The sequence below is a fragment of the Heptranchias perlo genome, unplaced genomic scaffold (assembly GCF_035084215.1).
Source record: "Heptranchias perlo isolate sHepPer1 unplaced genomic scaffold, sHepPer1.hap1 HAP1_SCAFFOLD_65, whole genome shotgun sequence".
Classification (NCBI taxonomy): domain Eukaryota; kingdom Metazoa; phylum Chordata; class Chondrichthyes; order Hexanchiformes; family Hexanchidae; genus Heptranchias; species Heptranchias perlo.
This window is the reverse complement of record NW_027139677.1, coordinates 1202462-1219688: the sequence shown is the minus strand read 5'-3', so window position 1 is coordinate 1219688 and position 17227 is coordinate 1202462. Positions and strand designations below refer to the sequence as shown.

The 17227-nt window shown below is 45.1% G+C and overlaps 1 protein-coding gene across 1 annotated transcript; it reads left to right on the top strand.

Annotated features, from left to right (window-relative positions):
- Positions 1 to 8048: 8048 nt before the first annotated feature.
- Positions 8049 to 9457, top strand: LOC137318111 (probable G-protein coupled receptor 139). Its single transcript, XM_067981086.1, has 2 exons — positions 8049 to 8118; positions 8523 to 9457. The coding sequence occupies exons 1-2, from the start codon at positions 8049 to 8051 to the stop codon at positions 9455 to 9457; spliced, it is 1005 nt and encodes a 334-aa protein (XP_067837187.1).
- Positions 9458 to 17227: the final 7770 nt, after the last annotated feature.

Here is a 17227-nt window from a genome sequence, read left to right as displayed (position 1 = left end):
TTATTTCCCCAAGTTCCCTAACATCCATGCCTTTCTCAACCGTAAATACCGATGTGAAATATTCATTTAGGATCTCACCCATCTCTTGTGGTTCCGCACATAGATGACCTTGTTTAGCCTTAAGAGGCCATACTCTCTCCCTAGTTACTCTGTTGCCCTTTATGTATTTGTAGAAGCTCTTTGGATTCTCCTTTGCCTTATCTGCCAAATCAATCTCATGCCCCTTTTTTGCCCTCCTGATTTCTCTCTTAACTCTACTCCGGCAATCTCTATACTCTTCAAGGGATCCATTTGATGCCAGCTGCCTATGCATGTCATATGCCTCCTTCTTCTTTTTGACTAGTGCCTCAATCTCCCGAGTCATCCAAGGTTCCCTACTTCTACCAGCCTTTTCCTTCACTTTATAAGGAATGTGCTTACCCTGAACGCTGGTTAACACACTTTTGAAAGCCTCCCACTTACCAGACGTCCCTTTGCCTGCCAACAGACTCTCCCAAACAAATTCTGAAAGTTCCTGTCTAATACCAACAAAATTGGCCTTTCCCCAATTTAGAATTTAAACTTTTGGGCCAGACCTATCCTTCTCCATAACTATCTTAAAACTAATGAAATTATGATCACTGGTCCCAAAGTGTTCCCTCACTGACACTTCTGTCACCTGCCCTTCCTTATTTCCCAAGAGGAGGTCAAGTTTTGCCCCCTCTCTAGTCGAGCCATCCACATACTGAATGAGAAATTCCTCCTGGATACACTCAACAAATTTCTCTCCATCAAAGCCCCTAATGCTATGGCTGTCCCAGTCAATGTTGGGAAACATGATGTGGAGATGCCGGTGATGGACTGGGGTTGACAATTGTAAACAATTTTACAACACCAAGTTATAGTCCAGCAATTTTATTTTAAATTCACAAGCTTTCGGAGATTTTCTCCTTCCTCAGGCAAATGTTTCAAGAGCTCCTTGAAGCCTACGCATTTATACATATTGAACAATACATGGTGTTTACAGACTGCCCCTGCAACTGCCCGTTGCCAAGGCAATCACCGTGTTCAGACAGAGAGGTGTCACCTGCAGAACCCCCGAATACACATTCAACAAAAAAACAAACAGGGAAAAAAAACAGAGAAAAAAAAACACAGAGAGAGGCAGAAACATCCGGAAGGCAGAGAGAGCCAGCAAATGACCCATTATATTAAAAACAGATAACATTTGTTCGCTGGTGGGGTAACGTGTAGCGTGACATGAACCCAAGATCCCGGTTGAGGTCGTCCTCATGGGTGCGGAACTTGGCTATCAATTTCTGCTCGACGATTTTGCGTTGTCGTGTGTCTCGAAGGCCGCCTTGGAGTACGCTTACCCGAAGGTCGGTGGATGAATGTCCACGGAGCTCTTGAAACATTTGCCTGAGGAAGGAGAAAATCTCCGAAAGCTTGTGAATTTAAAATAAAATTGCTGGACTATAACTTGGTGTTGTAAAATTGTTTACAAATGTTGGGAAAGTTAATGTAATGAACCCGTATATTTCCCCGCCCCCACCCCCCTTATGGTGACCCAGGACACTGCCATCCTGTGGTGGCACGGTTCCATGTCCTATCCCTGCTTGCGAGCTCTTCACCCCTTCTGTGGGTTTCCTCCATAAAAGGAGTCAACTTGTGTCATCATCCCTGAGCAGAGACATGCGCCGTTGCCGGGCTCACGCTGCGTCCATTCAACGGCCGAGCGGGTTCAACTTCGGAGCCACGTGACTACGAGCTGACCCGCGATCGTTCAAAGAAAGGTGCGGACCCCCAATTGGTGGGCGGACCGTTCACCTGATTCCAACCTGTAGAAGGGGCGGAGTTGGTGAAAGGCAGTAATTTATCGCGAGATGACGCTCTGAGGCCCCAGTGCGCATGCCCTGCACCACCCCCTCCCCCACCTCCTCCATCGCGCGCTGTTTCCCAGTAAAATTGTGTTGAAGAGCGAACGGCCCCGGTGGCTGAAATGGGCGAGTTACCGGGGCTGGGCCTTTGGTCACCGGACTAATGAGCGCGGCGGCTGAAGCCGGGAGACGGAGGAGGCCGGCGGACGTCCTCGAAGCCGGATTAGAGCACGATCCGCTGCATAGAACAACTTTTGTAAATTTGGTTCAATCTTTCTTTGAAGTCTTCAGAAGATTGCTTGGAAGAATCTGAGCCGATTCAGTGAAAGACCCGTCTTTTCAGGCCGTTAATTTACTTCTAAATTCATGCCGCCATGTCGCGCTGAGGAAGCATCTGCTTATTTACACAGATCCTCCATATTTCCTGAATCTGCTCGGTATCGGGTTAATGTTGGCTTTTACTGAGGAGAGATGGCCAGCCCCCAAATTACATACTCAACTTTAAACACTCAAACGCTCCAATGGCTCCAGTCCTGTTCAAGCGGTCGGCATCAATGTTAGGTTTTTGCCTCCCTAATCCAATAGGCTAAATCTACAGTGGGTTTTTACAGGATAATCCGTAAACATAGGCCGAAAACCAGGAAACAATGGGACGTCGATTTAATTCTTTTTAAATATGAGATAACCCACCACATACAATGACCATGAGATCACTGGTACAGCAGATACTAACAGGAGGACCCATCAGGGCGGGTTTTAAGCGCCTAGTTCCAATCCGCTTCCGCTGGTCGAAGCTGGGAGTTCAAGTCCCCCTCAGCTTTTGTGTTGTGTACCTATTCTAGTCTTAGTAACGTCTTGCTAATGTGGTGATAATTTGTCAATACGTTCTAATAATGTCTAATAAAAACATTTTAACCCATTAAGTCGTCTTGTAAATGATACAATCCTCTTCAGTTTGTCCACACGACACCATCATTGCTTTTCTCACGGTTTCTACCGCACTATCTCATCATGTACTCGTAGTATTAATACCGTTCTTTATATTAAATGCACCTCCCGACCATTTGGCTCGATGCCCAGAACATACCACGGCCGGGATTGCAGATTTGTCGTCCATTAATGTTTGTTCATAGGTTCTAATCTTGTCCTGAGTATGGCCAATTAGAACCTGCTTCGGTTGCAGATTTTAATTTCACTTTGTGTAAGTGTGTCTGGCCTATCTTTGCCTATGCTGGGACTTAATGCAGGGGATGATCCAGGATATAAATTCCAGGGAATGCACTGAACCGGATCATAATACATTGGGAAGGTCCACGATATTAAATCCAGAGGAATTTATTTTTTGGCCGCTTTTATTGCCCATCCTCATTTGCCCTGGAGAAGGTGGTGGTGAGTTGCCGTCTTGAACCGCTGCAGTCCGTGTGGTGAAAGTTCTCCCACAGTGCTGTTAGGAAGGGAGTTCCAGGATTTTGACCCAGAGACGATGAAGGAACGGCGATATATTTCCAAGTTGGGATGGTGTGTGACTTGGAGGGGAACGTGCAGGTGGTGTTGTTCCCATGTGCCTGCTGCTCTTGTCCTTCTGGGTGGTAGAGGTCGCAGGTTTGTGAGGTGCTGTTGATGAAGCCTTATCGAGTTGCTGCTGTGCATCCAGTAGATTGAACACGCTGTAGCCACAGTGCGCCGATGGTGAAGGGAGTGAATATTTATGGTAGTGGATGGTGTGCCAATCAAGCGCGCTGCTTTGTCCTGGATGGTGTCGAGCTTCTTGATTATTGTTGGAGCTGCACTTATCAACGCAAGTGGAGAGTATTCCATCACACCCCTGACTTGTGTCTTGTAGATGCTGGCAAGGCTTTGGAGCGTCAGGGGATGAGTCACTCGTCAGCAGTGAGCCAATGCCCAGCCTCTGACCTGCTCTTCTAGCCACAATATTTATGTGGCTGGTCCAGTTAAGTGTCTGGTCAATGGTAACCCCCAGGATGTTGATGGTGTGTGAATCGGCGATGGTAATGCTGTTGAATGTGAAGGGGAGGAGGTTATATTCTCTCTTGTTGGAGATGGACCTTTTCTGGCGCGAATGTTACTTGCCACTTATCAGCCCAAGCCTGGATGTTGTCCAGCTCTTGCTGCATGCGGGCACGGACTGCTTCAATGTCTGAGGGGTTGCGGTTCCAACTGAACCTGTGCAATCTTCAGAGAACATCCCCATTTCTAACCTTATGATGGAGGAAAGGTCATTGATGAAGCAGCTGAAGATGTTTGGGCCTAGGAGACTGCCCTGAGGAGCTCTTGCAGCAATGCCCTGGGGCTGAGATAATTGGCCTCCAACAACCACTACCATCTTCCTTTGTGCTTGGTATGATTCCAGCCACTGGAGAGTTTTCTCCCTGATTCCCATTGACTTCAATTTTACAAGGGCTCCTTGATGCCACACTCGGTCAAATGCTGCCTCGATGACAAGGGCAGTCACTCTCAGCAAACCTCTGGAATTCAGCTCTTTTGTCCATGTTTGGACCAGGCTGTAATGAGCTTTGGAGCCGAGTTGTTCTCGCCGAACCCGAACTGAGCATCGGTGAGCAGGTTATCGTGAGTAAGTGCCGCTTGATAGCACTGTCAACGACATCTTCCATCACTTTGCTGATGATTGAGAGTGGAGAGATGAGGCGGTAATTGGCGAGATTGGATTTGTCCTGCTTTTTGACGACAGGAAATAACTGGGTAATTTTCCACATTGTCGGGTAGATGCCAGTATTGTAGCTGGACTGGAACAGTTTGGCTCGAGGTGCGGCTCGTTCTGGAGCGGGCAAGTCTTCAGCACTACAGCCGGGATCCTTTCGGGCCCATAGCCTTTGCTGTGTCCAGTGCACTCAGCCGTTTCTTGATATCAAGTGTAGTCAATCGAATTGGCTGAAGCCTGGCTTCTGTAATGGTGGGGATATCCGGTGGAGGCCGAGATGAATCATCCACTCTGCACTTCTGGCTGATGATGGTTGCAAACGCTCCAGCCTTGACTTTTACACTCACGTGCTGGACTCTGCCATCATTGAGGATGGGGATGTTCACGGAGCCTCCTCCTCCAGTTAATTATTTATATGTCCATCACCTTTCACAACTGGATGTGGCAGGACTGCAGAGCTTTGGTCTGATCCGTTGGTTGTGGATTCGCTTAGCTCTGTCTTTGGCTTGTTGCTTCCGCTATTTTGCATGCATGTAATGCCTGCGTTGTCGCGTCACCAGGTTGACACCTCATTTTTAGGTGCTCCGGGTGCTGCTGCTGACATGGTGCTCTGCAGTCCTCATTGGGCCAGGGTTGATCCCCTGGCTTTATGGCAATGGTGGAGTCAGGGATATTCCGGGCCATGAGGTTACAGTTTGTGCTGGAATACAATTCTGCTGCTGCTGATGGCTGACAGCGCCTCATGGATGCTCAATTTTGTGCTGCAAGCTCTGTTCTGAATCCATCCAATTATGTAAGGAGATGGTGCCACAAAACACGTTGCACGGAGTCCTCAGTGCGAAAACGTGAATTCGTCTCCACAAGGACTGTGTGGTGGTCACTCCTACCAATACTGTTATGAGCGGATGCATCTGCGTCAGATCGATTGCTGAGGACGAGGTCAAGTCCGGTTTTCCCTCGTGTTGTTTCGCTCGCCATGCATAATTGCAGGTTACGGGGTCGGCCATTCAAGACTGGAATAAGGAGGAATTTCTTCACGCAGCTGTTTGTGAACCTTTGTAATTCTCAACTCGCATTGTCTGTGGGCGCAGAGTCACTGAGTACATTCAAGACTGAGTTGGATAGATTGTTGGACTCTTTTAGAATCAAGGTGTATGGGGATTGGACGGGAAATTGGAGTTGCGGTGGAAGGTCAGCCATGATCTGATTGAATGGCGGACCCGTCTCGAGTTGCCGTATGGCCTAGCCCTGCTCCTATTTCTTATGAATGTTCTTAACTGCTGCAGGCCCAGTCTGGCAGTTATGTCCTTCAGGACTCGGTCAGCTCGGTCAGCAATGGTGCTGCTCGACACCGGACACGGCAGCGGCAAATCAAGCCCATTCCGTCCTGCAAATTCCACCTCACTAACATGTGGGGACTTGTGCCAAAATTGGGAGAGTTGTATGTGTACAATTTGTACCAGAGGAGATCGGTCACCACCCGTGTAAGTGTAGGGTACCATGAGCACCGGAAGAGAATGTTCACCTCTATTGTAAGTGTAGAGGTACCACTAGTACCGGAGGAACACTGTTACCCGTCGTGCAAGTGTAGGGCACCAGTGGTACTGGAGGAGGAGTGTGACCTCCCGTGTAAGTGAAGGGTATCACTAATACCGGAGGAGCACGGTTACATCTGGTATACGTGTAGATGTACCACTAGTACTGTAAGGGCAGGATCACCCCTAGTTTAAGTCCACGGGTACCACAAGTACCGGAGAACCAAGGTCAACCAAAGTGTAATTGTAGGTGTACCACTAATGCCGGAGGAGCGCGGTCACCTCTAGCTTAAATGGAGGGACAAGACAAGTCGACAGCGAGTATGGTGACCAAAGTGTAAGTGTAAAGATGCAACTGGTAGGAGAAGAGCACGTCACATCTAGTGTGAGCGGAGGGATACCACCAGTACCAGAGGAGCGTGGTCACCATTAATGTAAATGTCGGGGTACCACTTGCAGAGGAGGAACACAATCACACCTAGTTTAAGTGTAGGGTTACCACAAGTACCGGAGGAGCACGGTCACCTCTCGTGTATGTGTACGGTTACAAGTACCGGAGGAGCACGGTCACCTCTAGTATATGTGTAGGGTTACAAGTACCGGAGGAGCACGGTCACCTCTAGTATATGTGTACGGTTACAAGTACCGGAGGAGCACGGTCACCTCTAGTATATGTGTACGGTTACAAGTACCGGAGGAGCACGGTCACCTCTAGTATATGTGTACGGTTACAAGTACCGGAGGAGCACGGTCACCTCTCGTGTATGTGAAACGGTTACCACCAGTACCAGGGGAACACGGTCACCCCTAGTGTATGTTTGGGTTACCACAAGCACCAGAGGAGCACGGTCACCCAGAGTGTATGTTCAGGGTAACCACAAGTACAGAAGGAGCACTGTCACCTCTCGTGTATATAAAAGGGTTACTCCAAGTACCGGAGGAGCATGGTTACCCCTAGTGTATGTGCAGGTTTACCACAAGTACAGAAGGAGTATGGTCACCTCGAGTTAATGTGTAGGATTACAACAAGTACCAGAGGAGCACGGTCACCGCTAGTGTAAGAGTATGAAACCACTGGTCCCATAGCAGCAACTTACCTCGAGTGTAAGAGCACGGTATCACTAGGACCGGGGGAGCACGGTCACCTCCAGTTTAAGTATTGGGCGCTGCTAGAACTGGAGAACCATCGTCACCGGTATTGTCAGTGTAGGGATAACACAAGTATCAGAGGAGCATGGTCACATCTAGTGTAAGTGTAGGTGTACCACTCGTACATGAGGGGCACGGTCATATCTAGTGTAAGTATAGGGTTCTCGCAGTCGTGGAAGAGCACGATCAGCTCTTTTGTAAGTGTACGTACGTTCAATATCAGAGGTGAACGGTAACCTGAAAGGTAAGTGCAGGCCCCACTAGTACCAGAGGAGCACGATCAACTCTGGTGTAAATGTAGGTACGACTAATATCGGAAGAGCACTGTCTCCATTAGTGCAAGTGTGGGTGCCGCTAATGTCGGAGGAACACGTTCACTTCTAATGCTGCATGACTGCGGTCATCACCAATGCGGCAGGATTAAGTTCAGCGCTTCTACTGGATGAGTTGGGGCATTGGGAGTGAATCAAGAGCAGGGTCAGGGCGATTACTTCAAAGGTAGCTGCTGACACCAGTCATGTGGCAATAGGGTCAGGAGCAGGACTGGGAGATTCCACATTCCATTTGTAAAGAATGTTTTAATTGTTTTTTTTAAACTGCCCAATACAAATTTTACTTTGTCTTTTAATCTGATGTATCAAACAAGAAAACAACTTACCTGAGTCTATTTGTTCAATGACTGCAACTATTGTTCATTGTGATGTAACCTGATTGACTCCCTGGATGATTGATGTGTGTGTAAATATAGGGATCCCTTCTCCCGCCTCAGCCGTGCGCTCGTCAGAGTCTTGCAGCTCCGACAGAATTCATCCATTCTCACAGAAAATGGGGCAAGTAACTATTCTACAGATAAAAGAAATTTACTACCCGATTCTCGCAGCCGTCAGTATCCCCGGTGAGCAATTGTAACATATTTCCTGTTAATCCATGTTAACTGTCTCACTGTTCTTACTGCATGTTTGATAAGGTAAGGACCAAATTATGAAAAGTTGGTCCGCCCTTTCTGCGTTCCTCTTAATCTGATCATTTTGCAATGTTCTTTCCAGCTCTAACATACAGTTTTTAGTCGATTTCCGGACCGCCTTGTCACCCCGTGCAGAGTGAGCGCTGCAACAGTTCATGAACATGTGTCAGTAGCTTTCCCTGGTAATCGCTCCAATATTAATCCTGTTCTCACCCTGAACCGTGTTAACAATCTCACTGAATGGAGTAAAATGGTCTCAATGGTTATCTCCATATACTGCATGCTGTAATTCAATCAGACACAGGCATATTATTTCTCTCCTCTCTTTCTTACAGCGAACTTGATGACAATTGTGATTCTCTCACGAGGAAACTGCGGCCTTTCCAAGTGTATCTCTGTCTATATGGTGGCGATGGCAACAGCTGATCTGCTGGTCATGATCATCAATATAATCGTGTATTTTATTTTCAGTTATCACTTCCCACTTTCATTCCTCTCCCACACTCCCGTGTGTAGGCTCATTCTATACATGACAGTTGTCACCCTCGATTTGTCTGTTTGGTTCACCGTCTCCTTCACATTTGACCGTTTTGTCGCTCTCTGCTGCCAGAAGTTTAAAACCAAGTATTGCATCGAGAGAACTGCGGCCGCGGTTATAACAACTGTTTGTGTTCTTACCTTTTTAAAGAACTTTCCCCTTTTGTTTCTATATGCACCCGAACGAATAATTAACAAAGTGCAGTGGGGCTGCTGGGTAAGTGAGGCTATTCTCTCCTCACCTCTAATTATAGCGTACAGCTGGTTTCACGGCATCTGGCGGGTTTGGCTTCCTTTTACTTTCATTGCCTTGTTTAATTCTTTGACGATCAGACGGATTTTAGTGACCAGTCGAGCTCGCAGGGGACTCCGGGGTCACAGCTGTGAGAATCAGTGTGATCCAGAGATGGAGAAACGAAGGAAATCCATCATTTTACTCTTCACTATATCGGGCACTTTTATACTATTGTGGCTGACAGATGGCGTGAGTTTTCTGACGAACAGACTGACAAACATCAATCAATACCGAGGCGACCGCACAAACCCAGCATATATCGCCACCGAAACCGGAGCGATGCTGAAGTTTTTGAGTTCCTGCCCAAACACGTGTATTTATGCAGCTACACAAAGGAAATTCAGAGAAGAGCTGAAGAAGATGCTGAAATCTCCCTGGACACTGATTCTAAGATTGTTTAAAAATGAAAGAAATACGAGCATTAATATGAAGTTTTAGCAACAATTCCATCTTAGACTGGGGATCTCTCTCCTTACAGCTACTTAAAGATGGTTCTTGTAAAAACTCACAGGTAGGCGATTATGTTTGTTCCACTTTGTAACATTTAACGCATCATTGACCGTGGGTTTCCACAGTTCGTTGTCTGAGTGACTGCTGCCAAATAACAACATTCCCTTTAACTATGAAAAGTGATGAAGTGAACTTTAATAGTGGAATAGAATATTTGATCAACGTGTTTAATATCCCTGTGCGAGGACGGAAATTCAATTCTACCGTGTAATTGATAGGAAGATCCACAAGTTTTAGGGAAAGATTCGATCGTTTAGAACTCCTGTTGAATTTACATTTTCTCGGAGGTTTGATGAACACGGTGCTTGGACTGAAGTCAGCTGCACCGGCCGCTTCATCCCTTCTCCAGGGAATAAGGAGCGGAGCCGCTGTCTCATTCGTAGTCTTGCGAGGTTTCACCATTTTTGAATGTTAATTGTTGTTGCGTTGTTTTACCTGCTTTTTCTGAGATCTCGATTAATGAGAAATAGCTGCAGGCTGCCCAGCAACATTAAAATAAAGTTTCACTAAATGTGAACTTGGGAAATCTGAGTGTTATTAACCTGAATCATCAACCCGGTAAAACTGGTAAAAAAGTGCAAGAATTAACAATTCATAATAACCTTAATAATCGGGACATTCCAGGCCAGGATCTCAATCAATACTCTCAGATATTGAGATGGAATAATCCGCTCTGTGTGTTGGTGCTCAGACAGTAACATGCAATACCCCCTGCCCGTTCACTAACTGATGTTGTACTGGCTTCCCCAGGGCAAGGCTTTGTAATTGGAGTTCCGTCCTGTACCACTTCAGACCTGGGTTTGAGAGCGTTGCTCGATACTAAGGCATCAGGTGAAGAATTGAGCCAATTAATTAACATTTTGTCCACTCGCCAGTTCCTGTGCCTCGGATGAAACTGTTTCCCAATATATGGGATGTCCCATATCCCAGTGTATTGGTTGCAAATTGGAAGATGTCGATGAGAGACTGCCACTGGGACTGGCTAAATCCATCGTGCACACTGCAGGATGTGTGAGAACATCAGAGGAGATGTCTCTGACTGTTTCCACTGTTCTATTCAGTATACCCGGTTACACATGGAATACAGCCAGCGCTGTGTCCGCTCGCTCCTTACACACTCTGTGATTGATGGGCACCACAGATATTGATTGCTGTGCTGGTTTTAATTTATTTTATATTTATTATCTTCCAAGTGTTTTATTTTGGACAGCCGTTTTCTATTTTTATGGCGGTGCCTTCCATCTAACGAATGTCTGTAGTTCTCCTGATGACATTGTTTTCCGCCCAGTGCTGGAATTTCCAAACCAGAACACAAGGGGAGAAGGGGCGGTGGTAGTTCAGGTTACAGCTCTTACATTGCCTGTCTATGATGGGTCAGGGTCAATGAGAAGAACAGTAATCGAGCTCGGTGTTTGATAAAGAGTTCCCAACAGTTGCACGTTTCGGCCTTTGATGGTATCTCTAATCTTCCCATGTCCTGGTCAGTATTTATCCCTCAATAAACAGAATTATAACAGATTATTAGGGGTGAAATTGGACACGGGCGGAGACACAAAACAGGTGGAATCTCATTCGCCGGCGGTTGAAGGAGACGCACGATATTCTGTTCTATTGAAGTCAATGGACTGAATATCAGACGGATCGTATGAAATGCGACCGATGGGATCCCGCCCATTTCATGTTCGCGCTAATGCCCAATTTCAGCCTATTTGGCCATTTATCACTTTGCTGTTTGTGGGACCGTGCTGCGCGCAGATTGATTTCCACATTTCCTGACATTACAACAGTGACAACACTTCAAAAGCCGTTCATTTTCTGCGAGAAGGCGCTTTATCATTGGAGGGGGTAGAAATTCATCTCGGGCAGTAATTTCACATCGCCGCCTGTTATCGGCAAGGCCCAATATTCTGTCCCATCGCCGCCTATTACAGGCACCGCCCCATATTCGTTTCCATCCACGCTGGTTAAAGGCCCGGCTCAGAATTCGGTTTCATCGCCACCTGTCACAGACACGGCCCAACATTCGGTCCTATTGAAATAAAACTGGTAGAGAGATGAAACTTTCCCAGAACATCAGGATTTGTCTGTGAGAAATGTCTCCGGTAATTTGAACGCTAACTTTGTTTCTCCGTCTGGAGCCGGGACTGATATTCGGCAGCAATTTTACAATCAAGATTCTCAGCCAAGGAGCAGACTCCCAGAATGCACCAGTAAAGTTTGAGTCTCTCTCACGCAGCAACACAACTCCCGGAATGTAGCAGTGCCTCATTACAATTCATTGCGTTTGACTATCAATTCAGTAATACAGCATAACCCCACTCCGCTCTGCTGTTGAGTCCAGTAAAGTACTGGGCAGGGAAGGCGTGTCTGACAAACATCAAACTGTGCCGCCCTCTGTGAGTGACCATGCTGTTAATCAGAATAATATTAATTGTTGTAAAGGCACATTCCAATTTTCCGTGTGCAGAAACATCAAACATTAATTTTAATATGAGGAAAATCTTCCAGGCTCTCTCACCGGCGTCAGATGCACCCGCTAAATTGTCCGGACTGCACTGAGCTCAGGCGAGGTTTAATGGTCAGGTGATAAATGCAAAATAATTCACCTCCATTTTTAAACTTTTCACTGGTGAGGGAGGGTAGACTGCCCACCATATCTTCAGAACATTAAAATCATAGCATCGTAGTATCCTTGCATGCTACAGAACAGGCGGAGGCCATTCGGTCCACCTTGCCTGTCCCGGCTCTTTGAAAGAGGGATCCATTTGGTCCCATTCCCCTCCTCCTTCCCCTTTACCCCTGCTAATTTTTGCCCTGCAAGTATTTTTCCAATTTCCTTATGAAAGTTACTATTGAATCTGTTTCCACCGTCCTTTCAGGCAGTGCATTCCAGATCATCACAATTCTCGGCGTAAATCTTTTATCTCGTGTCGCCTCTGGATCTTTTTCCAATCTCCTCAAATCTGTGTCCTCTGGTTACCGACCCTTCTGCCTCTGGAAACAGTTTCTCCTTATTTATTTCAACAAATCCTTTCATGATTTTGAACACTTCCATCAAACCTCCTCTTAATCTTCTCTTTTCTACGGAGAGCAACTCCAGTCTCTCCAAATTACACTCACCCCTGGTAACATTCTAATTAACCTCTTCTGGACAGCATCTAAGACCTTTACATTTTTCACAAATTGCGGTGGTCAGAATACTCCAGCTGAGGCCTAACTAATGATTTATAAAAGTTTAGTATAACTTCCTTGCTTTTGTACTTTATGCCTCCATTAATAAAGCAAACTTTGAAATTGTACTCTGCATACCCAAATCCAGGTCAATAATGTATACCAAAAAGCAGTGGTCCTAATACTGTGCACTTGGGAACACCACTGTAAACTTCCCTCCAGTCTGAAAAACCAACGTTCACCACTACTCTCCGCTTTTTTTGTATCCACGCTGCGACTGTCCCTTTAATCCCATGGGCTTTATTCTTGCTGAAAATTCTATTTTGTGGTAATGTATCCAATTCCTTTTGAAAGTCCATGTACAAATCACCAACCGCACTAACCTCATCAATCATCTCCGTTACTTTATCAAATAACTCGATCAGGTTAGTCTAACACGATGTTCCTTTCAGAAATCCCTGATGACTTTCATTTATTATCCAAGTGCCAATTAATTTTGTCCCGGATGAGTGTCTCTAAAAGTTTCCCCATCACAAATGTTAGGCCGACTGCCCTGTTCATCACTTACAACTTTTTTGAACAGGGGTGTGCATTTGCAATCATCCAGTCCTCTGGCACCGTCCCCATATCTAAGGAGAATTGGAGGATTGTGGCCAGAGCCTCTGCAATTTCCACCCTTCCTTCCCTCAGTAACTCAGGATGCTTTCCATCTGCATCGGGTGATGTTTATACTTTGAGAACTGCCACTCTTTTAAGGATCTCCTATTTATCTATTTTCAACCTATCCAATATCACTACTACATCCTCCTTTGCTGCTACAATGGCAGCATACTCTTCTCTGGTCAAAACCAATGTGAAATATTCATTTCGGACCTCGGCCATTCCCTCCGCCTTCACAAGAAGATCTCCATTTTTGTCTTTTATCGTTCCCACCCTTCATCTGACTACCCCTTTACTAATTATATGTTCATGTTCTCCCTTTCCCACTCGTATTCCCTTTTATGAATTTCCGCTGTACTTTCTATATTCAGCCATGTTTTCTACAGTATTATGTACCTTAAATTTGTCAGAAGCCTCCTTTGTCTGTTTCATTGTAATTTCTATATCCTTAGTCATCCAGGGAACTCTAACTTTGGATACCCTTCCTTTCCCCCTCTTGGGAATGTGTGCAGTCTGTACCGGAACCTCCTCCTTCTTGAAGGCCTCCCATTGCGCAGTTATTGTTTTGCTACCAATTTTTAATTCCAATCCATCCGGAAAATCCACTTAGTATTCGTAAAAAACTTCCCTCTCGCTCCCAGATAACAGTACGGAGCAATTATTATAACTGCCTGAAGTCATCTCTCTTAGTAGAATATCTGTGGTGCAGCTCGATGCTTGTGTTGCCAAAAGAGTGTGGGTGATTATGAGATGCTGGTATGTGAATGTCTCCATGACTCGGATTTACACAATCGGTTTCATTCAATACATTCAGCATGGTCCTGGCACACGTTGCTGGGGCTGAAAGGCGCGCGAAAAGGCCAACAAACGGCTTTAATGTGAAATCCAAAGGTAAGAGCCCGCAGGGAGTAGAGATCCAAGTGTAAATGGATAACGCCGCTACTGAAATGGGGCTCCTCGACTCATCGCTCCATAAGTTAACAACTGTTTCCCAGGGAAGGAAGGAGTTTGAATCAATGACACCGTTGGAAATGACGAGGTTGTGCAATCAATTAATGCAGTTTTTCACACGTGGTCTTGACCTTTATAGCAAACTGGTTATTCAAAGTTGTTAACTTTTAGCTATCTTAGGAAGTAGTCTTCAACGAATCACATCAATTTATAACCTCAGATTCTTGTCGATGTTGTCGTTAACACTCAGCATTCTTTGGTGTTGATTTACTGTGATACATGGAATTGCCTGTGCAGCCGTTGCTACTTCACCTTATTATATCACTCTGCCCGTAGTTATTTGCTACTCAATTGCTACATAACTCTGATAAAATGTGTTTATGTCTATTAAGCGTCCGTCTGCCCAATTTTTACTATAAATTGCGATTTATAACTGTTAAATAGTGTTTAGTGCATGACGTTAACCTGACTTCTTCCTTGATGGTTTGACAAGAAATAGTTTGAGGATAACCTAATCGAGGGTTAGTAAATTAAATTTATTTTGATCCGAACTGAGTTAAATCGAGAACCGAATGAAACATCATTCAGCCCGACAGATACACTGAGAGGGAAAACCCCAGACAATTCCTTAGTGAGCATTTAAAAGAGGAAACCAAAGACTCGCCTGGTTCCTCGGCATATTTTTGTCAGTGTATCAAAACCCAGTTTCCTAGAACAGAACCTCCACGACTTTGGAAAATGCATGAATTCAAAGCACAGGAGATTCTGTGCGTCTGTTGCTGTGTGCGGGCCACTTCAACACAACACAATGAGAAGACCTCTGTTCGCACTTCAGTACAGCGCATCTAACTGGGTGGCCAGCTTTTGATTTGTTAAAATAGGGACAGGCACCACAGAACATGGCATTAAAATAACTACTTGGACAAATCATATAATCATCGAAATTTACGGCATTGAAGGACCATTCGGCCCAACGTGTCTGTGACAGACCGAAAACGAGCTATCATGCCTAATCCCACTTGTCAGCACTTGGTCCGTAGCCTTGTAGGTTATGGGATTTATTGAAAGGGCGGGTAAAGTTATTGGAACTATTTGCTCGGATGGAGGTTAATCATTGGCTAGGACTGATTAGGTCGAATGGTCTGTTCCCCTGTTAAAACATTCCAACATTTGACGATCAGTTAAGATTTTAAGAAAATGTCTGTAAACAAAAATGCCTATCGTTACATTGACGAGTAAAGTTCTTACTGTCTATTATTAGATCACTTATCAGGAGACAGGGGCCCCGTTGTATGAGGAGCCGCGTCTGATGTGGAAACCATCGCTTGAAACATTCACACGAAGGTGACAGAAGAATTATGGTTTTAATTACATATTTGTTAAGCGTCCAAGTTTCATTTGAGTTGATATTTACCAACTGCATTCTCATGGTCACAAAAGGAAATCAGAAATTTGACAAACGCATGCAATGCAGATTGATCAATTCCGGGCTCTCCAGAAGACTCACAGTTCATTTTCTGTTCATTATTACAAGTGATCATGATTTTCGGGACCGTGTCAATGGTGGTGGCCGCACTGGAAATACCATATCAAGGCCCACCTTATAAATTGCATCCCTATGCACATTACAATCCTCCCTCGGGAAAGAATCGGGCTTTGCCCCTTAGCGAACTCCCTAAGTGACCTTTTGAACGAATTCAAATTGACAACACAGGTGAGCAGCCTCAGATGGCAAAGGCAAATAACTATCCTTCAGTAATTGTTGGATCTTTCACGACGTGGGTCTGTGCTATTCCTACTCGTCGCTGTACTGCTTTGGCTACAGTGAAAATACTTTTGGAGCCTTTGGACCGAACCTGCAAACAAAGGTTGACTCAAATAAAACTGTGAACTGTGGGACTAGATGGACAGCAGGCTAATTGCCCCAAAATACTGGAAGGACCTGTAAACGGACTTGAAGTGATGCTTGGGATAGTGAATTTCAATTCCCGATTACAGTTACCCTGTTAATTGTGTCTTATGTAACTGTGACTTCCGATTTGTGCAATCAAGCGTATTTAGACTTTTAACATATAATGTTAAGAGAAATGGTACACGATTATATGAAGCTCAATTATGGAAGATATTTAGATTGACTAATAAAGAGACAAATTCAGAAAATGAAGAAACAGTGCTAAAAGTAATAAATAGGCAGAGAGGGAATGCTATATCAGAACAAGGAGAGTCCATGGTTTGAATACAAGAACAGGCAGAAGGGTTGGGGATGAAGTTAATATGGTAATCATTCAGAACAACAAAGATTATAAGGAACGGCTGATCACAAAAGCCATCACTGGCGTATTTATGGAGGGTATATGCTGAAACAGGTTCAAAAGGAGTTAACATTTATAGAAAATAATAGGACCACAAATTTTATATCAGACAAACAACTGAAAATTTGGAAATCAGGTGCGGAGATTTGAATCGGCGTATTACACCAGGAAGCATGTAAGCAGAATGACATTATTTGGGGACCGATCCCTGTTATAGTGGTAATACCATTCTTAGCTCTCGTCACAGTCGACGACACAAAAAGCATACCGGAAATAGTGGGGAACCAAGGGGCCAATGAGAGTGAGGAACTTGAAGCAATTATTATCAGTTGCGAAAAAGCACTTGAGAAACTAAATGGACTAAAAGCCAACAAATCTCCTGGACCTGATGGCAGACATCGAAGGGTTCGAAAAGAAGTGGCTGCAGAGATAGTGGATTAATTGGTTATGATCTTCCAAAATTTCCTAGATTCTGGAACGGTCCCAGTGGATTAGAAGTCAGGAAATTTAACCCCGCTATTCAAGAAAGGAGGGAGAGAGATAAAAAGGAAGCACAGACCAGTTAGCCTGACATCAGTCGGGAAAATGCTGGAATCCATTGTTA

Excerpts from the sequence above, each read along its gene's own strand:
- LOC137318111 (XM_067981086.1), top strand. The coding sequence starts at position 8,049 with ATGGGGCAAGTAACTATTCTACAGATAAAAGAAATTTACTACCCGATT. Across the intron at positions 8,119-8,522 it reads CGCAGCCGTCAGTATCCCCG|CGAACTTGATGACAATTGTG; the intron begins GTGAGCAATTGT and ends TCTTTCTTACAG.